Source organism: Sminthopsis crassicaudata, chromosome 2 (genome assembly GCF_048593235.1).
Source record: "Sminthopsis crassicaudata isolate SCR6 chromosome 2, ASM4859323v1, whole genome shotgun sequence".
Classification (NCBI taxonomy): Eukaryota; Metazoa; Chordata; class Mammalia; order Dasyuromorphia; family Dasyuridae; genus Sminthopsis; species Sminthopsis crassicaudata.
The window spans coordinates 355974825-356000806 of record NC_133618.1 but is presented as its reverse complement, the minus strand read 5'-3'; the positions used below and the strand labels follow the sequence as shown (position 1 = coordinate 356000806).

Below are 25982 nucleotides of genomic sequence, written 5' to 3'. Positions count from 1 at the left end.
CCAGTGTTGCATGCCATTCTATACTGAATAGTAAGAAGTGAAACCAAATTTCTCTAAGAAAAATTTTTTTTCTACATGGGGCCATTTTTAAACAAACAAGTTTCATAATGGCTATAATACTTTCTAGGTTCAGAGTATATCCAGAATTGTGTGATTTATAGAGCTCTGAAGAAAATGTGAATTAATATGATAATCACCTATACAGCACAGTATGAAATAGGAAGACACACACATTTCTTCCACATTCAATTCAGCCTGCTTTTATTAATCACCCACTATGAGCCAGATACTGTGGGCCTGTTCCTGCTCTCAAGGAACAATCCAATGGGATAGACAATATGCAAGCAACTATGTACAAAGAAGAAGCATACAAGATAAATAAAGGATAGTCTCAAAGGGAAGAATGACTGGATAAAACTTATTCAGGATAACTAGGAAAAATAAACAACCTTGAATCAGGTAGGATTTTTGGTGAGACTTCAAGGGATCCAGGAAAGTGAAAATGAGAATAGAGTTCCTTCCAGGTGTGGGGAACAATCAGCAAAAATGCCTGTAGTAAGGATGGGGAGCAGAAGTACAAGGAATTCAAAGGAGGTTGGTGTCAGTGAATGGCAAAGTATATGGTAAGGAGGGGAGTAAGATGTAATACTATGGAAATAGGAATGGGCAAGTTTATAATGGGGTTTAAAAGCCAAATAATTTAATATTTTATTCTGGAGATAACAGGAAGCCATTGGAATTTATTAAAAAGGAAAAGGATGGATATGGTCAGGGCTCTATGAAAAAAATCAATATGATTGCTAAATAGAAACTGGCCTGGAATGGGGAGAGATGAGGCAGGGAAGCAACCTGCAGACTAATTGCAACAGTCCATGGATGAGGTGATGACACATTATAATAGTGTTGATGTCAGATGAGAAAAGGATGAGTATATAAATAGTGTTACAAAGGTAGAAATGAATGGACTCTGCAATTGATTGGATATGAGTACTTAGAGAAAGTGAGGAGTTGGGAATGACATGCGGGTTGTGAGCCTGAGTGACTAAGAGAATGGTGATATTTTTGACAGTGATAAAGGAATTATTATTATTTTTTTCCCCTGAGGCTGGGGTTAAGTGGCTTGCCCAGGGTCACACAGCTAGGAAGTGTTAAGTGTCTGAGACCAGATTTGAACTCGGGTTCTCCTGAATTCAAGGCTGGTGCTCTATCCACTGCACCACCTAGCTGCCCCTGATAAAGGAATTATGAAGGGGAAATATTTTGGATGTTGACTTTAAAATGTTTTATGAGACATTGGGTTTGAGGTGTCCAATTTGAAGTTAGAGATGAGAAAGTGGAGGATAGAATTTTTTGTGAGACTTCCAAAGGATCCAGGAAAGTGAAAATGAAAAAGGAGAGAGTTCCAGACATAGGGAACAATCAGTAAAAATGCATGTAGTCAGAATATGGAGCAGCAAGTGAAAGGGATTACCAGCAGGCCATTGTCAGTGAATGGCAGAGTACATGGTGAGGGAGGGAGTAAGGGAAGTCAAGTGCTGGAAAAATAAATCTAAGAATCATCTTCAAAGAAATAATAGCTGAATCCTTTGGACTTGATGACATCACCAAACAAAATATTATGGAGAAAGATAAAGTGTATTCTCTCTCTGTCCCCCTTCCCTCCTCCCCCCCTCTCTCTCTATATGTATGTATAAATATGTGTAAATTTCAATATTTCCAGTACATGTAATATTTAATCCCAGACCAATGTTAAATAGATGAAGTTATCAAATGTGCCACTTAAATTCAAGTAATTTCATTCTCTCTCCACTCTCACTCTATCAAAAATTTGAAAAAGCCTTCAGAATTTACCTTTCTGACTGATATACTATGAAGTATTAGAAATAAATTTGTGGAAAGTACATTAAATTAGTAATCAATACACCTGAATTTAAAGTTTAAATTGGCTTTGATTACTTAATTTCTCTAGAACTCAGTTTCCTAATTTGTAAAATGAGGATAATAGTTGGGCTTCCTCTTAGTGTTATTGTGAATAATTTCCCACAGATTCTTAAATCTTTATACATTCACTTATCTATATCAAATATTTCCCCATTTTCGGTGATAATATCCCTTTTTTCCTGCTTAAACTGGACTTTGAGAAATAATGTTTTTTTCTCCTTTGGGATTTACTCTACTCAACTTTGTGCTAGGGCTGAGCTGTGCTGATTGCTGAATGAGTGAATGAGTGCAAAACCACTAAACTTATGTTGGCTGGCCACAAAACACACCATATGCCTTTTCAGGCATTCACCTTGGAAACTTTGCCATCCCTATTCCACTTGATCCTACTTAATCAAATTAATATTACCACTGTTTCTGAAAAGTGCAAGTCATTCTTTGCATACAACCACTCTCCTTGTGAACCCCAAAGGATAAAATACCCTGCTGTGTTCATCTTTATATGTTTTGTCTTTCCTTATTAGAAAATAAATTCTTTGAGATCAAGGATTGTCTCACTTTTAAACTCATATCCAGTGTCAATGCCTGACAAAAAATTCTTTAATACATTTTCTTTCATCATCTACATTATCATCATGAGTTGTTCCAGCTTAGGTAAGAAAGTTATTCCTTCAGTTTTAGAAAGCATTGTTTATATTTTTGCCATTTATTCTTTATTCTGCTTTTGTCATCAGATTTATCATTTTAGTAGTGCATTGAAATCACTTATTTGGTTGCTAGCCAGATCTTGTTCTTTTTCCTGGATAGAAGCAATAGTAAGCAAAGCATATTTTACTCACTCTCTGTATGAGAGATTCTTGTAAATGAGTCCTTCTGTATAGAAAACCAAGGTCTAAATTTCTAGAATCTACTACATTGAACCAATTTCAATTAGAAAGAGGTCTCTATTTTACTGCTACTGAGGTCAATATTACTATAGACCTTCCACTAAAGAAGTGATTTTGGCAATCTAGTGCCAATGGTATATTTTTTCTTTTCCTATTCTGGAATAATTTAAAATGTTGGATCTCAAGATGATCATAAAAATAACTACCATTTAATCCCATTTAAAGTTAAGCATTCCATTCTATGATTGCTATTTTTGCTTATAACTTGTCATTTTATCAATATAGATAAATTCTGGTGTTGAAATTCTGCCCACTGGTGCAGATTGCTACCTGGTCAATATGTAGCATATAGTGGTAGGTCTACACTAGGTAGAAAACAACTAGTGACACTGAAAAATTAAGTCATTTGTTTATAGTCACATAATCAGGGTATGTCAGCCTCCAGTCACCTGACTTTAAGTCCAATCTATATCCACATAATATACTGTCTTACAATGACCTATTAGGGTAGATTTTCTAACATCTACTATATGAGTAGCTGTAATTGAAGACTGAGAAAGAAAACAATATTGATATTGAAGTAACTGAAGTCAGGAAAAAAAGATTAACAAATTATCATTGTTAAGGAGAAACTGGGAAATGATGTATTAAAATTAATATGTTGGAAATTGAAGAAACTTCATATTTATTAGATTGTTTTAAAATGAAATAATTAGTTACATTATTCAAAATTTATAACTGGAAGAGATTTTAGAGATTAGGTCAAATTCCCAATTTCATAACATGGCAGATTTTTCTTATACTCAATGACAGTTTCCCCTTTACAATATACATTTCAATATTTCACTAAATATTCCTCAATTACACATGGCAAAATTTTAATATTAAAAATTGAATTCTAATTTTTCTCTCCCATTCTTGCCCCAATTCCCTGAGAAGGAAAGCAATTTGAAATAGAATATATGAAGTCATCTAAAACATATTTTCATATTAGTCATGCTGCAAAAGAAAACACAGACAAAAAACCCAAGGAAAAAATTTTTAAAAGTTAAAACTTTTTTTTTCATCTTCATTCTGGGTCCAACAGTTCTTTCCCTGTAGGTGGATTGAAGTTTTCACGCTAAGATTTTCAGAACTGAATGGCTGAGAATACCCAAATCATTCACTGTTGATTATTGAACAATATTGCTGTAATTGTGTAAACAGTTTCCCTGATTTTGTTCACCTCACTCTCCACCAGTGTATATAAGTCTTCTTAGGTTTTTCTGAAGGTATGCTACTCATCATTTCTTAAAGCACAAAAGTATTCTGTCACACTCATATACCATAGCTTTTGACACCAAAAAAGAGATGATTTATATATTTTATAAGTTCTTTTCCATTTCCTTTGATCTTTTTGGGATATAAACCTAGTAGTGGTATTACTGAGTCAACATGTTTGAACAGTTTCATATTGTCCTTGGGCAGAGTTCCAATTTGTGCTACAAAATGGCTGTATCTGTTCACAACTCCAATAAGAGGAGAGTGATATCTTATTTTTTTCCCATAACCCCTCCAACATTTGTCATTTTCCTTTTCTGTCATTAGCCAATTTGAAAGGTATGAGGTGGTGGTTTAGAGTTGTTTTAATTTGTATTTTTGTAACAAATAGTCAAAATCAATAATAAAATATAATTTTCATATAACTATAATTTTAATATCCTTCATATGATATCCTTTGACTATCAATTGAAGAATAATTCATATTCTTAGAAATTTGATTCTGTTTTCTACATATTTGAGAAAACTTATTATCACAGAAATTGACTATAATTTCCCTTCCTACCCCACACTAGTTTTCTGCTTGTCTTCTAATATTGGTTACATTGATTTTGTTTATGCAAAATACTTTAATTTAATGTAATCACAATTATTCATTTAACATTCCATAACACCCTTTGTTTCTTATTTGGTCATTAATTCTTTCCATAGTTACAGATCTTACAGGTAAAATTTTCCATGCTCCTTTAATTTGTTTATGATATCATCGTTTACCTAAATTATGTATCCAGGTATATTTATCAGCATCATATTTGGTAGGGCTTTATCTTCACCTATTTTCTGAATACTTTATGTAGTATTGGAATTAATTGTTCTTTAAATGTTTGTTATACTTCACTTAGGATCCTAATTGGCCCTGGGAATTTTTCCTAGAAAGTTTGTTAATGACTTATTCAATTTCTTTTTTATTTCTAAGAAGGAATTAATTAGGCATTTTATTTCCTTATCTGTTAATGTAGAGAATTGGTATTTTTGTAAATATTCATTAATTTATTTCAGATTGTCAGATTTATTGATATATAATTGGGCAAAATATTTCTTGATGATTGCTTTAATTTCTTCTCTATCAGTGGTGATCATGCTCTTTTCATTTTTAATAGTGGATGTTTGTTTGTTTTTTTCCCCTTCGTTTTAAGTCAAATTAATCAATGATTCATCTTTCTTATTTATTTATTTTTTATAAAACTAGCTCCTTGTTTTATTTATTAGTTCAACGGTTGTTTATTTTTTCTTTCAGTGTCATTAATCTCACCTTTGATTTTCAGGATTTTCAATGTGGAGTTCACTTGGGTATTTTAGGGTTTTTTCCCCCAAATTTGTTAGTTGCATTCCTACTTCATTTATAGCAGTCCTGTTCATTATGGCAAAGAATTGGAATTTAAGGGGAAGCCAATCACTTGAAGAATGGATGAACAAGCTGTGGCATATGAATGCAATAGAATACTATAGTGCAATAAGAAATGATAAAAAGGAAGATTTCAGAAAATCTGCAAAAAAATGTATAAACTGACAGAAAGTGAAATAAACAGACCTCTTTTCCTTCTGAAATGGCAGGCTTTATATTCTGGGGCCGCAGAAACTTATACTTCCCAGACAATGTGGGGAATTTGGCATATGAAACAGAGAAAACTAAAGGAACCTCTGCTGAAAAGGAACACCATATTCACTTATGCTGCAGAGAGATACAGGCATAGGAAAAAAAAAACCCTGCATATATCTGGTGAGTTCAGAAGAAATAGGAAAGAGATGCTGATGGCCTGGCCCTTATAGGAGGCTGGAGTTCTTGGTTATGGGTTCCAGAGCAGAGGGGAGAACTGAAGGAGGATATGAGACCAGAGGCACCCTAATCCTGAATGAAAAAGTGAATATTCAACAAATTGCTAGACTTACAGAATTCCATGGCAAAACAACAGAAGCTAATTAGAAAGATCAACATATAAGATCTAAGACAAGCATAAGGCAAATATCAATTATCAAATTTATTGACATATAATTGGGCAAAATAACTCTTTAACTATTGCTTTAATTTCCTTGTCATTTGTGGAAAGTACTTCTTTTTAATTTTTGAGACTAACAGTTTGATTTTCTTTTTTCCTTTTTCTTATCAAATTAACTAAATGTTTACCTAGTTTGTTGATGTTTTTATAAAACTAACACTTGGTTTAATTAATTAATTAATTAATTAATGATTATTATTTATTAATTCAATAACTTTTTACTTTCAATTTCATTAATCTTCTTTTTTATTTTCAGAATTTCAAAATTTGTATTTAATTGAGGGTTTCTAATTTATTCTTTTTCTAGTGTTTTAGTTGCAAACCCAATTCATTGAACTCTTTCTTGATTTTATGCAAATAAGCATCTTAGATGAAATTACTGATTGTGTCTATGATTTATTGTCTCATCCATTCATTCTTTTTTTTATAATTTTTTTCATAGTATATATGTATGAGTAATTTTTTAATACTATTATCCCTTCTATTCATTTTTCCGAATTATCCCCTCCCTCCCTCTACTCCCTCCCCTAGATGACAGGCAATCCCATACATTTTACATGTGTTACAATAAAACCTAGATACCATATATGTGTGTAAATACCATTTTCTTGTTGCACATTAAGTATTAGATTCTGAAGGTGGAAGCAACCTGGGTAGATAGACAGTAGTGCTAACAATTTACATTCACTTCCCAGTGTTCCTTCTCTGGTGTAGTTGTTTCTGTCCATCATTGATAAACTGGAAGTGAGTTGGATCTTCTTTACATTGAAGATATCCACTTCCATCAGAATACATCTTCATTCAACATTGAAGTGTACAGTGATCTTCTGGTTGTATTCATTTCACTCAGCATCAGTTGATGGAAGTCTCTCCAAGCCTCTCTGTATTCCTCCTGCTGGTCATTTCTTACAGAGCAATAATATTCCATAACCTTCATATACCATAATTTACCAAACCATTCTCCAATTGGTGGACATCCACTCATCTTCCAGTTTCTAGCCACTACGAAAAGAGCTGCCATAAACATTTTGGCACATACAGGGCCCTTTCTCCTCTTTAGTATTTCTTTGGGATATAAGCCCAATAGCAGCAATGCTGGATCAAAGGGTATGCACAGTTTGATGACTTTTTGGGCATAGGTCCAAATTGCTCTCCAGAATGGCCAGATTCTTTCACAACTCCACCAACAATGTATTAGTGTCCCAGTTTTCCCACATCCACTCCAACATTTATCATTATTTGTTCCTGTCAACTTAGCCAATCTGGCCGGTGTGTAGTGGTATCTCAGAGTTGTCTTAATTTGCATTTCTCCAATCAGTAGTGATTTGGAACACTCTTTCATATGAGTGGATATAATTTCAATTTCATCATCTGAGAATTGTCTGTTCATGTCCTTTGACCATTTATCAATTGGAGATTGATTTGATTTCTTATAAATTAGGGTCAGTTCTCTATATATTTTGGAAATGAGACCTTTATCAGAACCTTTAATTGTAAAAATATTTTCCCAATTTGTTACTTCCCTTCTAATCTTGTTTGCATTAGTATTGTTTGTACAGAAACTTTTTAGTTTGATGTAATGAAAATCTTCTATTTTGTGATATACAATGATCTCTATTTCTCCTCTGGTCATATATTTCCTCCTCCACAGGTCTGAGAAGTAGACTATTCTCTGTTCCTCTAATCTATTTATGATCTCATTCTTTATGCCTAAGTCATGGACCCATTTTGATCTTATCTTGGTATATGGTTTTAAGTGTGGATCCATATTTAATTTCTGCCATACTAATTTCCAGTTTTCCCAACACTTTCTTTCAAATAATGAAATCTTATCTCAAAAGTTGGTATCTTTGGGTTTGTCAAACACTAGATTGCTATAGTTGTCCCTATTTTGTCCTGTGTACTTAACCTGTTCCACTGATCGACTAGTCGAATTAGATTAGGTACACCTAGACCACCTTCATCAGACTTTTTTTTTTCATTAATTCCCTTGAAATTCTCAACCTTTTATTCTCCATATTAATTTTGTTGTTATTTTTTCTGGGTCATTAAAATAGTTTCTTGGGAGTCTGATTGGTATAGCACTAAATAAATAGATTACTTTGGGGAGTATTGTCATCTTTATTATATTCGCTTGGCCTATCCAAGAGTGCTGAATGTCTTTCCAATTATTTAAATCTGACTTTATTTTTGTGGCAAGTGTTTCATAACTTTTCTCATATAATTCCTGACTATTCTTTGGTAGATGGATTCCCAAATACTTTATACTCTCAACATTTATTTGGAATGGAATTTCTCTTTGTATCTCTTGCTGTTGCATTTTGTTGGTGATATATAAAAATGCTGAGGATTTATGTGGATTTATTTTGTATCCTGCCACTTTGCTAAAATTCTGAATTATTTCTAATAGGTTTTTAGCAGAGTCTTTGGCTTTCTCTAAGTATACCATCATGTCATCTGCAAAGAGTGATAGTTTGATTTTCTCATTTCCTACTCTAATTCCTTGAATCTCTTTCTCGGCTCTTATTGCCGAGGCTAGTGTTTCTAGTACTATATTGAATAGTAATGGTGATAGTGGGCAACCTTGTTTCACTCCTGATCTTACTGGGAAAGGTTGCAGTTTATCTCTATTGCATATTATGCTTACTGATGGTCGTAAATATATGTTCCTGATTATTCTGAGGAATAGTCCATTTATTCTTATACTCTCAAGTGTTTTTAGTAGGAATAGATGTTGGATTTTATCAAATGCTTTTTCTAAATAATATGGTTTTTATTAATTTGATTATTAAGATGGTCAATTATACTAATAGTTTTCCTAATATTAAACCATCCCTGCATTCCTGGTATGAATCCTATTTGATCATACTGTATTATCCTGGGGATGATTTTCTGAAGTCTTTTTGCTAATATCTTATTTAAGATTTTAACATCAATATTCATTAAGGAAATTGGTCTATAATTTTCTTTCTCAGTTTTTGATCGACCTGGTTTAGGTATCAGTACCATGTCTGTGTCATAAAAGGAGTTTGTTAAGACTCCTTCAATCCCTATTTTTTCAAATAGTTTATATAGCATTGGGGTTAATTGTTCTTTAAATGTTTGTTAGAATTCATATGTAAATCCATCTGGTCCTGGGGACTTTTTCCTGGGGAGCTGATTAATAGCTTGTTCCATTTCTTTTTCTGAAATGGGACTATTTAAGCAATTTATCTCCTCCTCTGATAATCTGGGAAGCCTATATGTTTGGAGAAGTCATCCATTTCACTTAAGTTATCAAATTTATTGGCATAAAGTTGGGCAAAGTAACTCTTTATTATTTCTCTAATTTCCTCTTCATTGGTGGAAAGATCCCCCTTTTCATTTGTAAGACTAACAATTTGATTTTCCTATTTCCTTTTTCTGATCAGATTTATCAAAGGTTTATCTATTTTATTGGCTTTTTTCATAAAACCAACTCTTGGTTTTATTTATTAATTCAATAGTTATTTTACTTTCAGTATTATTGATTTCTCCTTTTAATTTTAGAATTTCAAGTTTGATTTTTGGTTGGGGGTTTTTAATTTGGCCTTTTTCTAGCTTTTTTAAGTTGCAGGACCAATTTGTTAATCTTCTCTTTCTCTATTTTGTTCAAATAAGCCTCTAAAGATGTAAAATTTCCCCCTATTACTGCTTTAGCTGCATCCCACAGACTTAGGTATGATGTCTCATCATTGTCATTACCTTCGGTGAAATTATTATATGTATCTTTAATTTGCTTGTTCACCCAGTTATTCTTTAAGATGAGATTATTCATTTTCCAATTACTTTTTGGTCTATTTACCCCTAACTTCTTACTGAATGTAGCTTTTATTGCATTGTGATCTGGGAAGAAGGCATTTATTATTTCTGCCTTCCTACATTTAATTTTGAGATCTTTATGTCCTAATATATGTTCAATTTTTGTACAGGATCCACGAACTGCTGAGAAGAAAGTATATTCCTTTCTATTGCCATTCAGTTTTCTCCAAACATCTATCATACCTAGTTTTTTTAATGTTCTATTTACTTTTTTAATTTCTTTCTTGTTTGTTTTGTGGTTTGATTTGTCTAAATCTGAGAGTGCAAGGTTGAGATCTCCCACTATTATAGTTTTACTCTCTATTTCACCTTGCAATTCTCTTAACTTTTCCTTTACACAATTAGATGCTATACTACTTGGTGCATATATGTTTAGTATTGATATGGCTTCATTGTTTATGCTACCTTTTAGCAGGATATAGTTTCCTTCCTTATCTCTTTTAATTAGATCGACTTCTGCTTTTGCTTGATCTGAGATAAGGATGGCTACCCCTGCTTTTTCGGCTTTACCTGAAGCATAATAGATTCTGCTCCAACCTTTTATCTTTACTCTGTATGTATCTCCCTGCTTTAAGTGTGTTTCCTGTAAACAACATATTGTAGGGTTCTGATTTTTGATCCAGTCTGCCATCCGTCTCCGTTTGATGGGAGCATTCATCCCATTCACGTTTACAGTTAAAATTACTAATTCTGTATTTCCTGCCATCATCTTATCCCCAGATTATGCTTTTTCCCTTGACTCCCTGAACCCCTTCCCAGATATTTAATTTATAAATCCCACTTGTAACGCGCAGCCCTCCCTTTTTTTGGTATCCCTCCCCCCTCCTTCCAAGTCCCTTCCCTTATTCCCCTTTTCCTTTTCCCTTTTCCTCTCCCCCCTTTTAATGAGGTGAGAGAGAATTCTCTGAAAAATAAATATGTCAATTATTTACTCTTTGACCCTCTTCTGATGAGAGTAAGATTCACACAATATTTCTCCCCCTCTCTAAATTCCCTCAGGTATGGTATATTTTCTATGCCTCTTCCTGGGATGTAGTTTCCCTCTTTTTATCACTCCTTCCCCTTTTTCTGATACTACCCCTTCCCTTTACTACTCCCCCCCTTTCTTTTTATATCCATAAAATCAAATTATCCATGCGGACTTTCTATATATCCTCAGCAGAGGTACAGTTCTCAAGGGTTCTGTGTACCTTTTTCTGTTTCTCTTCAGTTTTGTGGATGTAGATCAAATTTTTTGTTTAAGTCTGGTTTTTTTCTTAGAAAAATATGGAATTCCTCTATTTCATTGAATGACCATCTTCTTCCATGGAAAAAATGCTAAACTTAGCTGGGTAGTTTATTCTTGGTTGCAATCCTTGATCTTTTGCCTTTTGGAATATCAGGTTCCAGGCCCTTCGATCTTTTAATGTGGAGGCAGCCAGATCTTTTGTGACACTTATTGTGGCCCCTTGATATTTGAATTGATTTTTTCCTAGCTGCCTGCAATATTCTTTCCTTTATGTGGTAATTTTGCAGCTTAGCTACAATATTCCGTGGAGTTTTTTTTTTTTTTTAGGTTCTTTTTCAGAAGGTGTTTGATGCATTCTTTATATGCCTATTTTCCCTTCTGTTTCTATTATCTCTGGACAGTTCTCTTTGATAATTTCCTGTAAAATAGAATCTAGGCTCTTTTTTTGGTCATAGTTTTCTGGAAGTCCTATGATCCTCAGATTATTTCTCCTAGATCTATTTTCCAGGTCTATAGATTTTCCCAGTAAGTATTTGACGTTATTCTCCAGCTTTTCATTTTTGTTTTTTATTTGACTGATTTTTGGGTTCTCAATGAATCATTAATTTCTACTTGTTCTGTCCTGATTTTTAAGGAGTAATTTTCTTCATTCACAGTTTTTACTTCTTTTTGTATATGCCCAATTGAGTTTTTAAATGAATTATTTTGCTCTGTTGATTTTTTTCCATTTCCCTAATTTTTTTTAGAGAATTATTTTCTTTTTCCAATTCAGAAATCCTAATTTCTTGAGACTTTTTTATCTTTTCCAATTCAGAAATCCTACTTTCTTGAGAATTGTTTATCTTTTACAATTCAGAAATCCTACTTTCCTGTGATTTTTTTTAACCTTTTCTAATTCACAAATTTTGTTTCCCTGCATCTCCTGTGAATTCTTTATTTTTTCCAACTCAAATTTCAGAACGTTGTTATTCTCTATCATAGCTTCTCTTTCCTTTCCCAATTTTTCTTCAAACTCTCTTAATTTTTTAATAGTCCCTTCTAGGAGAGAGTTATGTGATGGGGGGCAGGAATCATTCCCCTTAAGATTGTTATCTGCTGACTCTCTGCTATTAGCTTCCTCGGGGTTGGATACCCACTCTTTTTCTATGTAAAAGGAATCAATGGTTCTTTTTTGCTTTTTACTCATATTTAAAAAATCTTTTGAGGTCTGTCCTTGGGGTAGGAAATTATTTATTTATTTCTTTACCAGCTTCCTCCCAGAATCAGACTTTGAAATAATATACATTTAGCCTGTGAAGGAAATCCAAAATTCAGACGGACAAAATTAGAGGGACTAGAAATTCTATGTAGTGGTTCATAGTCATCTCCGAGAGTTCTTTTGCTGGGTGTAGCTGCTTCAGTTCATTACTGCTCTATTGGAACTGATTTGGTTCATCTCATGGCTGGAGAGAGCCACATCCATCAGAAGTGATCATCATACAGCATTGTTCTTGAAGTATACAACTATCTCCTGGTCCTGCTCATTTCACTCAGCATCAGTTCATGTAAGTCTTTCCAGGCCTTTCTGAAATCATCCTGTTGGTCATTTCTTACAGACAAATAATATTCCATACTATTCATATACCACAATTTATTCAGCCAATCTCCAATTGATGGGCATCCACATAGTGTCCAGTTTCTGGCCACCAAAAAGAGAGTGGCCAAAAACATTCTTGCACATGCAGGCCCCTTTCCCTTCTTTAAGATCTCTTTGGGATACAAACCCAGTAGCAACACTGCTGGGTCAAATGGTATGCACGGTTTGATAACTTTTTCAGCATAGTTCCAAATTGCTCTCCAGAATGGCTGTATGTATTCACAGTTCCTACAACAATGTATCAGTGTCCCTGTTTTCCCACATCCCCTACAGCATTCTGCATTACCTTTCCCTGTCATTCTAGCCAATCTGACAGGTGTGTAGTGGTATCTCAGAGTTGTCTTAATTTGCATTTCTCTGATTAATAATGATTTGGAGCATCTTTTCATATGACTAGAAATAGTTTCAATTTCTTTATCCGAGAATTGTGTGTTCATATCCTTTGACCATTTATCAATTGGTGATTGGCTTGATTTCTTATATATTAGAGTCAATTCTCTATATATTTTGGAAATGAGGCCTTTATCTGAACCTTTGAGTGTAAAAATGTTTTCTCAGTTTATTGTTTGCCTTCTAATCCTATCTGCATTGATTTTGTTTGTACAAAAACTTTTCAATTTGGTATATTCAAAGCTTTCTACTGTGTGATCAATAATGATCTCTAGTTCCTCCTTGGGCACAAATTCATTCCTCTTCCACACGTCCAAGAGATAAACTATCCTATGTTCCTCTAATTTATCTATAATCTCATTATTTATTCCTAGGTCATGAACCCATTTTGACCTGACCTTGTTGTACAATGTTAAGTGTGGATCAATGCCTAGTTTCTGCCATATTAATTTCCAATTTTCCCAGCAATTTTTGTCAAACATTGAGTTCTTATCCCAAAGGCTAGGGTCCTTGGGTTTGTCAAACATGAGGTTGTTAGAGTTATTGATTATTTTGTCCTTTAGACCTAACCTATTCCACTGATCAACTAGTCTATTTCTTAGCCAATATCAAATGGTTTGGGTAACTGCTGCTTTATAATATAATTTTAGATCTGGAACAGCTAGGTCACCTTCATCTGATTTTTTTTTTTCATTAATTCCCTTGAAATTCTTGACCTTTTGTTTTTCCATATGAACTTTGTTGTTATTTTTTCTAGGTCTTTAAATTGTTTTTTTGGGAGTCTGGTTGGTATAGCGCTAAATAAACAGATTAGTTTAGGTAGTATTGTCATCTTTATTATATTTGCTCGCCCTATCCAAGAGCACTTAATATTTTCCCAATTGGTTAGATCCGACTTAATTTCTGTAGAAAGTGTTTTATAGTTTTGCTCATATAGTTTCTGATTTTCCCTTGGCAGATAGATTGCTAAATATTTTATACTATCAGTAGTTACTTTAAATGGGATTTCTCTTTGTAACTCTAACTGTTGGATTTTATTAGTTGTTGTGGGTCTGCTTCCCTGCAGCTTCACTGGAAACTGAAAGTTTCTTACTGCGTGCCTCACGCTATCACCAGCCTTCGGACGTCTCTGGCCCTGCTCCAGAGACAGGAGCGGGGAATAAGCAAACAGAGAGCCAATGTGTAGCAGAACTGGTCTTTATTGTCTGCACCCAAAATGTCTCTCCGAGCTGCCGCTGGCTATTCCTCTTATAGAGGTTGTCGGACCCTCCCCGAAACCTCCCATCGTGGGCGGGGCCAGCTCCCTTATCAATGCCTAGTCGGGTTTCTCCTTTTATGGCCAGGCGACTCATAGCTCTACGCATCCACCTACACATAGCTCTATTAATCAACCCGGAGCAACATTCTGGAGTTGACTGACATTAGGGCGGCTCCCTTCCGCACAGAGAAGATCAGTTCTAGGCCCTTTACAATTCCCCCTTTTTGTTTAATAAGAGGGCGGTCTAATACAGCCATCACAACTTGGAAGGACATAAATGGGGGTAGAGCACCAGGAATATCAATTATGAAAAATATCAAAATAGAAAATATCCAGAGCACCAGAAATGGAAATACAAATAGATAATATCGAAATACATATACAACATTAGGCTCATTGATCAGGGGTTGATTACAAATCTCCTTTGGCATTTAAGACATAAGATGCCTTCAGTTCTGTCAGAGACCGACATAGTGCAAAAAGTATGGCTCGAATTATCAAAGGTAAAAAACACAACATTAACAGTACAAGGACTGGGGCAACACACCCGAGAATTAACCAATGAATTACATTGTGATAGTCAAGCCCATTCAACCATGCCATCAACGAGGAGGTCGATTCCTCCCATTGCTTATTGAAATCAATTGTCACATTCTCCAATCCATTTATAATTTTGTCAAGGACCATTAATTCATTTTGTAAAGACGTTTGCATAGAAGCATTACATAAAAGACGTTCAAGATATGCATAATCAGAGGAATTATATAACACAGGTAATATACAAGAGGCACGATATAAAAAGCTACAAGTAAGTTTCACATATTGGGACAACAAAGCTTGTTGTTTCACTAACTCCAAGGAAACATATTGCAGTTGAGTTATTTGAGAAATCAGCATAGAGTCTATGGCCTCCTGGTGTCTCCAGGCCAAGTCATTTTCAGTCATGTACTTCTGCAGCTTCTCTGCCACAATAGTTAATTGTGTATTCAGTTCTCTTATCTGGAATTCCTCTGGGATACTCAGAGCCAAGGCCACAAGTGATAAAAACATACTGCCACCTTCCCGTTTTCCTCTATGGTGCAGATTTTTCAACAGTCCTTGAAGAACCCCTTCTGCTTTGGTTATCTTATAGTTTGAGTTCAAACATATCAGGAACAATGCATTACCCAGAGTCCACAATTGTCCTTCAAAGCTATAACACAATGTACTATTTGGAAAAACTCCCCCTCTACAAGTGGAATTCTTGTTGCCAAAAACCCGATGCCATTGGGTAAAAGTCAACTCCCTGTCCTGATTATTAGATATATGTAACTGCATTTTTATCCTATTTGTAACTAATCCCACTTTCCACAGATGTGGCTGCAGGACATGATTAGAATAGAATACAGGAGCAATTAGTTGAGAGTGAGAATCGGCATTCCGATCCCAAAACGTCAAGTTCACAGTGCCATCTTGCAAAGATATGCTTTTCCTCATTAGTCCTGTACTGCATTCCCTTAATTGTCCAAAAACTACACCCAACTTTGAGTCTATACAACTCGGCAAATCAGTACGTCACTGTCTCACAGCATTCATTGTATTTTTCCCATGTATTTCCTTCATCTGCACCATCATACTGGTACTTATAATATTTAACTCATCATTACTGTGTAGCAGATGACTTCTATTCAGCCTTTTCATGGTGGCACACCATTCATTCCCTTGTCCCTCAAGAACTATGCACAGTGGCAAGTGGGTTGTCATAAAAGTTAGGCTGTCTTTACTTTGTTTAAACATTTGAGGTTGTCGCTCTGGGTACCCTGGGTGAATGTGTGAGCCTACCAAGAATGAGCCATTACCAGTCAATTTTAAAGGGATACTTTCATGAACCCATGTCATCATTCGTAATTTGGGAAGATTAGGAGTTATAGCCCAATGAGTTGGTGCCTTAGCCGCGTGTAGAGTATACATTGGAATCATACCCTTGCCATCTTGTTTCTTACCCTCCGAAGGAGGGCGTGGGGTAGGACTCTTCAATAAAAATCTAACCCCGCTGTTAAAGGCTAAGGTCTTTTCCCCAATTTCATTGGTGATAATCGCATCATAGCAGGATGCCCTCTAGGTATCATTGACTCGCTCAACTGACGCTATCAAACATAATAAAAAGGCTGCACCGTTAAATGACTGAACTCTACCTTTAAAAGGGAAGCAAGTCTGAATCTGATTAACCCTAGAGTGTTTAAAGCAGGTAGTATTTTTCCCTAGTAAACTTCCAAACCTTTCTCCAAAATCCTTCTTCCAAACTCTATGCGGCAGCACCAGCAGTTCGGTAGGATGTTCATGTAGAGGACCATTAATTATAACTGAAATATTCGTAATTGCTAGTGTCAGACCTATCTTCCATAGGTGATTCTGAATATGCCCTTCCACTGTGGGTGTTGGTGCAACCAGTACCGGTGCCTCATCTGTCTCCCCATTCCAAAAGCTGATATTAACTTCTGGCAAAAAGGGCCCTTTACGAAACACGCCCGTGGAACAACTGATCAAAGGTGAAAATAAAGGCGAGTTCATAACCGGGGTACAAGGGGGAAGGGGACTTTCAACTTTATCTTCTATCTCATGTTCCACGTGGGGAACAGCCAACATCTCAACTATCATCTCGCTAGTCAAGTCATTTAGGTCGCTTGTTTTGTGGGATGATTGCTTAATTCTAAAAGGTTCCAGCATAATGCATGAACTTATCTTTAAGTTATATGTCAGGCATAAAGGGACATCCCGAGTAATGAAAGTGAGCTTCTTAAAATGTTCCTTCCATACTTTTGATTCCTTGTACGCCCCCATCCCTTCCAAAAAGGAAACATTTCCTAATGTGGCTAATGGTATAGGCTGATGACTCCAAGTGACCATTTGAAAACTAGACAAATCTGCAATCATATTTCTCTCCTCACTCTTCACCCCTCCTATCAGGCTACTTAATCCTAACAACATGCATGCAATTTGATTCATTTGCATTTGAGTTTCTCGTCTTCCTTCTCTTCTCTTTGCTCGTTGGGTTCGGTTTTTTCCATTTCTCCTCCTTTCTCCTCTGCCCCGATGGATTCGTCTTCTTTTTCTCGTACCAACCTGATCCTTCTGATCGGGATCCATCTTTTCTCCTTTTCCCCTGTTGAGACACAAACAAATCCTTTGCCTCTCACAATAACTTTGTAAGGGCCTTTCCAAACGTTATTCTCATCTTTATACATTATCTTTTCCAATCTTAATTCTTTGGAATCATTTTCCGATTTTTCTGTCATTGATTTTCTTTCTGGTTTATTACCCATGGTATTTTCAACTAAAGCCTTCATGGCCGGGGTTAATCCCTCATCGTCAAATTTCAAAAAATTGATAGTGAAGAGAGCTTTATCAATATCTTGTTGAGTTATTTTCTTGCATCCCATTCCCCCTTTTTGTTTAATGAGCATAGTTTTTAAGGTTCTGTTCATTCTAGTTAATTTTCTTATCATGTCTATAGACAAAGTAGGATTTTTGCCAAAAATTTATATAAGGGTTTGGCACATACATCTGTGCAGGTGCGGGGTACGGAAGGGCTTCACTAGTTGACTCGTTCCGTATCGTCTGTATCTTGACAGTTCTTTATTAATTGTCTATGCCCAGGGAGGGAGCCACTCTTCTCTGGAGCACAAACATCTCTAGGAATGGCTAGTTCCTAGCATCTAGTGTCAAAAATATACAGAGTTCATGGAACGGTCAAGTTCCCATAATTTGGAAGCTGAGGCCTGTTAGATTTGAGTGAGCTTATAATCCTAATATGAAATTTTAAATTTCTTAATCATTTGGCCTTAAGATCACAAAAATAATAAGAGGACTGAGCTAGTGGGGTGAAATTAGAGTAAATTAATTTCATTTTCCAATACATATGACAATTACACATACATAATTACAAAAAGAACAATAATAATAATATGGGTATGGCTAAACTATTAAAATAAATGGTAGCGCTACCTGATCTAAATAAGAAATCATACCAATGGTGGTTAGTATCCGATGTTACTAAATGAGAGGCCTTGATAAGTTGTCCTGCAGCTATAAGAGTCTGTACTTGATGTTCATTTAATGCGCGCTGATTAGACTCTAATTGTTTCTTCATAACTTAAGATCTGTTCAGGATATCCATATATATGAAGTAAAGCAAAGTAATCAGGTAAGACAAAAGGTAATACATGAAATTAACACATAACAGCCCATATCTTAACTTGACAATACACAATAGTTCCAGTACACCAAAAAAAAAGTACACATAGCATTTTCAGGTCATTGTTTTTCCATGCTTCTGGTAAATTAAACATATAATCCCACATTGCAACAATCTCTGAGCATTTTCTTTTTGTATCTAGGTATACATATTTTGTAAAGAGCATTTGGTCCACTTAAATAATTTTCTAATATTTCCAATAAAACCCAAACTAGTAATAATACTATCATCAAAAATCTGTAGAAATTGGCCTTGATATTATAATGTATTTTGGTGGAGTAGGATCGTCGTGGGTAACTATTTGAGCATTTACAGTCAAAGCCTAAGAAACAGCTTGTCCAGCACTGCGCAGTCTGCTGGCCAAGATCTCAAGGTCTATTGAATTAACTATACCGAAACCAGTTCCAGCACCACCAAATAAAGTGTCATACTAGGTTCTTTTCTTTCTAACACAATTCATCAGAGGAGGAAAAGTTACATTATTGGTACAAGTTTTAGGAACTCTTATGATTGATGGAGGATGTTTTGTAGGAGGGGGAGGTGTCAGTAATAGATATTTTATCTAATAGTGAGGTTTCAATACCACTATCAAGATTTTACATGCACAGTTTATCAGTTGCTTTTCAATGTTTGTCTCAGCTTGTTCTCTGCATTCAGTTGGGAAGTCCACACCCTCAGAGTCCACTCTCTTTCCTATGTAGCACTGCTGTATCTGGATCTGGAACAGTCCTTTCCAGCTCAGGGTCAGCTTGTCCTCCTTCCATGTCCTAACCAGGACCCCGTCTCCAAGCTAGAACTCATGCACTGTTGAAACCCTAAGGGAGGAGTCTGAGCAATAAGCCTGTTTAGTTGTAAAGTTTTCAGATGTTAAAGTAAAGACATAACATATTTCCTTAAAAACAAATCCTTGGTTTCAAATATTGGATACAAGGAAGAATTTTGAATCCCTTTAAATCAGTTTGCTTTCTTCAACCAGAAACAGCTGCAGCTTCCTATTGCTGCTCTACCCCTGCAAAAATACGTTCCGTCTCACAGTCACCTCTCCGTGACTACCTTTTCCAACAAGTTCCTTCTTTTCCCCACTGATTTCTTCTTGAAATCATTTGCTCCCACTAATAAATCCTTCTTAAATCACCTTTATTCTCCTGTCCCATCTCTCTGTTTCTCTCTTCCCAATGCCTACTTGCTCAAACTTTCTCTGACATACTTTAAACACTTCCAAACCAATAACTCTTCTGACTAGATGCTTCATTTAAACTATTAATTAATTTTGCAAATCAATCTCTCTTGTCCCTTTTCTTTAATCACCTTTTTTTCAAACTTTAAACTTCAAGATTCATAACCCATAATGATAACAAATTACCCAATGTTTCAGAAGCAAACCAAATAGTTTTTTTTTTTTTTTTGTTTTGTTTTTCTTCTGCCTGAGTGCTTCAAGGCCACTAGTAAGAAGCTTCCCAGGCGGTATTAAGCAGATAAGATTGTAATGCCGTTACTCCCCTTTTAGCTTTGAAAATCTGCTTTTCAGAGAAAACATTCCCACCAGTTTAAAATAGTCAAGTTTTTTTTTTTCTTTTGTTTTACTTACAAATTGGTACAACAGGTTAAAAAGCTTAAAATCACAAACAATTTTTAAGACCAATACATTTTGAACCACTCTGAAAGAATTACTATTCTGAATGAATTTCAATTTCCACAATTCAGCCTGTTATTTTTCTAAGCCTGTAACACAGAGGCTGAATTCTTATCTCTTATGAGCTTGCTAACTTTTAACACAGAACAAAAAATTCAAAGCAGACAAACATACACAGACAGACACAGAGCTCTATTTTTTCTATCCAGGCTCTGCAAGCTTTTAAGTTAAGATCCACTCCATTCTTTTTACGGAGTTTATATAGCTATGAAGCATATACTCCTGAATCTGTTGGCTCGATATGGGCTTTAACTATTTTTTGTCCCATGCCTCATCTAACTGCGTCTAAGCAGTCAGGCTGTTTGCTTCTTCTTGATTCTAAAAATCAAGGAGAGCGTCTTTCTACTTACCTTTCCTTGTTCCAGCGAATACACTGCCCAGGTCCCTGTTCAAGGTGCCACTTGTTGTGGGTCTGCTTCCCTGCAGCTTCACTGGAAACTGAAAGTTTCTTACTGCGCGCCTCACGCTATCACCAGCCTTCGGACGTCTCCGGCCCTGCTCCAGAGACAGGAGCGGGGAATAAGCAAACAGAGAGCCAATGTGTAGCAGAACTGGTCTTTATTGTCTGCACCCAAAATGTCTCTCCGAGCTGCCGCTGGCTATTCCTCTTATAGAGGTTGTCGGACCCTCCCCGAAACCTCCCATCGTGGGCGGGGCCAGCTCCCTTATCAATGCCTAGTCGGGTTTCTCCTTTTATGGCCAGGCGACTCATAGCTCTACGCATCCACCGACACATAGCTCTATTAATCAACCCGGAGCAACATTCTGGAGTTGACTGACATTAGGGCGGCTCCCTTCCGCACAGAGAAGATCAGTTCTAGGCCCTTTACAATTAGTGACATATAAGAATGCTGATGATTTATGTGGATTTATTTTGTATCCTGCAACATTGCTAAAGATGTGGATTATTTCTAATAGCTTTTTAGTAGAATCTTTGGGGTTCTCTAAGTATATCATCATATCATCAGCAAAGAGTGATAATTTGGTTTCCTCATTACCTATTCTAATTCCTTTAATCTCTTTCTCCACTCTTATTGCCAAAGCTAGCATTAGTAATGGTGATAGTTGACAAACTTGTTTCACCCCTGATCTTTATGGGAATGGATGCAATCTTTCCCCATTATATATGATGCTTATTGATGGTTTTAAATAGATACTATCGATTATTTTAAGGAAAAGTCCATTTATTCCTATACTCTCAACTGTTTTTAATAGGACTGGATGTTGGATTTTATCAAATGCTTTTTCTGCATCTATTGAGATGATCATATGATTTTTGATAATTTCATTATTAATATGGCCAATTATACTGATAGTTTTCCTAATATTGAACCAGCCCTACATACCTGGTGTAAATCCTACTTGATCATGGTGTATTATTTTAGGGATTATTTTCTGTAGTCTTTTTGTTAATATCTTATTTAAGATTTTAGCACCAATATTCATTAGGGAGATTGGTCTATAGTTTTCTTTCTCCATTTTCAACCTACCTGGTTTGGGTATCAGTACCATGTCTGTGTCATAAAAGGAATTTAGTAAATCTCCTTCATTTCCTTTTTTTTTTTTCAAATAGTTTATATAACATTGGAGCTAATTATTCTTTGAATGTTTGGTGGAATTCACCTGGGAATCCATCTGGTCCTGGAGATTTTTTCTTAGGGAGTTGATTAATGGCTTGCTCTATTTATTTTTCTGAAATGGCAATTTACCTCCTCTGTTAATCTGGAAAGCCTATATTTTTGGAGGTAGTCCTCCATTTCACTGAGGCTATCAAACTTATTGGCATAAAGTTGGGCAAAGTAACTCATTATTTCTCTAATTTCCTCCTCATTGGTAGGCAGTTCCCTGTTTTCATTTTTAAGACTAACAATTTGATTTTCCTCTCTCCTTTTTCTAATCAGATTTACCAAAGGTTTATCTATTTTATTGGTTTTTTTTTTTCATAAAACCAACTCTTAGTTTTATTTATTAATTAAATAGTATTTTTACTTTCAATATTATTAATTTCTCCTTTTAATTTTAGAATTTCAAGTTTAGTATTTGATTGGGGGTTTTTAATTTGGTCTTTTTCTAGCTTTTTAAGTTGCAAGTCTAATTCATTCATCTTCTCTTTATTTTGTTCAAATAAGCCTCTAAAGATTTAAAATGTTTTAGCTGCATCCCACAAATTTTGGTATGATGTTTCATCATTGTCATTATCTTGAGTGAAATTATTAATTGTGTCTATAATTTGCTGTTTCACCCAATCATTTTTTAAGATGAGATTATTTAGCTTCCTATTACTTTTTGAACTATTTGCCCCTAACTTTTTTGTGAATGTAGTTTTTATTGCATCATGATCTCAAAAGAAAGGCTTTATTATTTCTGCCTTCCTGCATTTAATTTTGAAATCTTTATGTCCTAATATATTGTCAATTTTTGTATAGGATCCATGAACTTCTGAGAAGAAAGTATACTCCTTTCTGTCACCATTCAGTTTTCTCCAAAGATCTAATCATACCTAATTTTTCTAATATTCAATTTAACTCTTTAATTTCTTTCTTATTTGTTTTGTGGTTTGATTTATCTAATTCTGAGTGTGCAAAGTTGAGATCTCCCATTATTATAGTTTTCCTGTCTATTTCTTCTTGCAACTCTCTTAACTTCTCCTTTAGGAAGTTAGATGTTATGCCACTTGGTGCATATATGTTTACTATTGATATGGCTTCATTGTCTATGCTACTCATTAGCAAGATATAGTTTCTTTCCTTATCTCTTTTGATTAGATCAAATTTTGCTTTTGCTTGATCTGAGATAAGGATGGCTACCCTTGCCTTTTTGACACTTGAAGCATAATAGATTCTGCTCCATCCTTTTACCTTTATTCTGTATGTATCTCCCTGCTTTAAATGTGTTTCCTGTAAACAACAAATTGTAGGGTTTTGACTTTTGATGAAGTCTGCTATCCGTCTCCGTTTAATGGGAGAGTTCATCCCATTCACATTTCTGGTTAAAATGACTAATTCTGTATTTCCTGCCATCATAATATCCCCTTATGCTTTTTCCCTCACCGCCCCCATCCCCTTCCCCAGTATTAAACTTATGAGCCCACTTTGCGTCATGTGACATAATATCCCTCTCTCCTCCCTTTATATCCCTTTCCCTTTCTTATTCTCTTTCCTTATTGCTCTTTTCCTTTTCCCTTTTCATTTTCCTCTTTTTAATGAGGTGAGAAAGAATTTTCTGTAAAACCAATATGTTAATTATTTTCTCTTTGAGCCAATTCTGATGGGAGTAAGGTTCACACAATGTTTCTCCCCCTCTCACTTCCCTCAGATATGATAGCTTTTCTTTGCCTCTTTGTGGGATGTGGTTTCCCTCTTTTTATCTACCGTTTTTCCTTTTCTTACACTATTCCCTTTCCATTTCTACTTGCCTTTTTTTTGTTATATCCTTAAAATAAAATTATACATGTAGTCTTAATGTATATCCACAACAGAAATACAGTTCTCAAGAGTCCCTTTTACCTTTTTCTCCTTCTCTTGAGTCCTATGATTGGAGATCAAATTTTTTCTTTAGATCTGGTTTTTTACTTAGAAACATATGGAATTTATCTCTTTCATTAAATGTTCATATTCTTCCATGGAAGGAAATACCCAACTTAGCTGGGTAGTTTATTCTTGGCTGCATTCCACTTTCTTTTGACTTTCAGAATATCAGATTCCAGGCCCTTCGATCCTTTAATGTAGAGGCAGCCAGATCTTGAGTGACCCTTATTGTGGCACCTTGGTATTTGAATTGTTTTTTCCTGGATGCTCGTAATATTTCTTCCTTAGTCTGATAGTTCTGAAATTTGTTCCGTGGAGTTTTTTTTTTTTTTTTAGGGTCTTTTTTTAGAAGGTGTTGGATGAATTCTTTCAATGTCTATTTTACCTTCTGGTTCTATTAACTTTGGGCAGTTCTCTTTGATGATTTCCTGTAAAGTAGTATCTAGGCTCTTTTTTTTCATCATAATTTTTGGGAAGTCCAATAATCCTCAGATTGTCTTTCCTCGATCTATTTTCCAGGTCTGTTGTTTTGGCAAGTAGATAGCTGACAGTGTTCTGCAGATTTTCATTTTTTTGGCTTTGCTTGACTGATTCTTGGTGTCTCAATGAGTCATTCATTTCTATTTGTTCAGTTCTGATTTTTAATGAGTTATTTTCTTCATTAGCTTTTTTAACTTCTTTTTTTATGTGTACAATTAAGTTGTTTTGCTCCATGGAAGTTTTTTCCATTTCACTAATTTTGTTTTTTAGTGAGTTATTTTCTTTTTCCAATTCACAAATCCTATTTTCTTGGGAGTTCTTTATCTTTTCCAATTCACAGATCCTACTTTCCTGTGATTTCTTTACCTTTTCCAACACCTTAATTATGTTTCCCTTCATTTCCTGTAAATTCTTTACCTTTTCCAATTCACATTTCAGGACATTGCTATTCTCTAGCATAGCTTCTCTTTCCTTTCCCCATTTTTCTTCTAATTCTCTCTTCAGATTTTTAATAGTTTCTTCTAGGAGAGCGTTATTTGGGGAATTGCCTGGAGGCTGTCTGCTATTAGCCTCCTCAGTTTTGGAAGCCAGCTCTTTTTCTGCATAGAAGCTTTCAATCGTTTTCTTCATTTTTTTTTTCTCATTTTTTTTTAAATCCTTCAGGGTCTGCCCTCAGGCAAGGAGATTACCAACTTCCTCAGCAGAGCAAGGATGGGTTTAAGGACAGTATTTGCCCTCTCAATGAGCTGCATGGAACGGCTGCTGCTGGAAGGTTCTGGGAATTGCTCCACGGGGAAGTGACTATGCCTGGGTATCATGGCTGGGCTGTGTAAGTGCCCTTAGAGGAGCTCCACTGTGAGGATTAGGGACTGCCTTGGGGCTAGTGGTTAATGAGCAAAGGTATCATTGCCCCCCCACAAAAAGCCCCTTTTGAGTATTTGCAATCACCCTATCCCTCACTGCACCAAAACTGTTCCTCTCTGGGGACGCACAGTTGGGCTGGGGAAATTCCACTACCCCTGGCGAGTCCTTCACTATACAGATGAAAGGCTGCCCTGGGTTTTGCCCCTGCTGTGTGTGACTGCCCCCCACCATGAGCCCCTCGCTGCCAAATGCCGCAAAGAGCTGTGCTATGGTCTGTGCTAGGTCACTTTCAGTCCTGGGTGAGCACAGTCAGATCCTCTCAGGCTCTGGCATCCCTCAGAGTACCTACTACCCCAGGCTCCAACTTCTCTGCTGATCCACTACTCTGCCACCAAAGCAAAGCAGTCAGGCTACAGCAGAGAGATCTGTGTAAACCTTCCAACCGCAGATGCAGCCCCGCTCCCTTTTCTCTCCCTGCTCTTTGCTGGTCTGCTCCCACCACCTCAGGTCAAACCTTTTCTGGCGATATTCCAGATTCTCTTCCACTGGTAAGTTTTTATATTTCCAATCTTCGTGAGTTTTACCTGTCAAGAGCTGTTTTTGAGGCTGAATCAAATACTTGATAGAAAGGGAATTAGAGAGCTTAGAAAGTGTCATCTGGCTTCTCTGCCATCTTGGCTCCACCGG

At 35.7% G+C, this 25982-nt stretch overlaps 2 protein-coding genes across 2 annotated transcripts in view; both read right to left on the bottom strand.

Moving 5' to 3' along the window:
* TRPC7 (transient receptor potential cation channel subfamily C member 7) overlaps positions 1–14591 on the bottom strand; it is a 288781-nt gene extending 274190 nt beyond the window's left edge. Inside the window, exon 1 of the mRNA XM_074284798.1 lies at positions 14353–14591. Within this exon, the coding sequence (XP_074140899.1) occupies positions 14353–14591 (239 nt within the window). The remainder of the gene's footprint in view (positions 1–14352) is intronic.
* Positions 14592–16509: 1918 nt separating this feature from the next.
* On the bottom strand, positions 16510–21007 carry LOC141556549 (uncharacterized). The gene is made up of 3 exons (XM_074290863.1): positions 20775–21007; positions 18505–18636; positions 16510–17639 (listed from the first exon to the last, which is right to left on the bottom strand). Exons 2-3 carry the CDS (start codon positions 18624–18626, stop codon positions 16595–16597), a joined length of 1167 nt encoding a protein of 388 aa, XP_074146964.1. The 5' UTR covers positions 18627–18636; positions 20775–21007; the 3' UTR covers positions 16510–16594.
* Positions 21008–25982: the final 4975 nt, after the last annotated feature.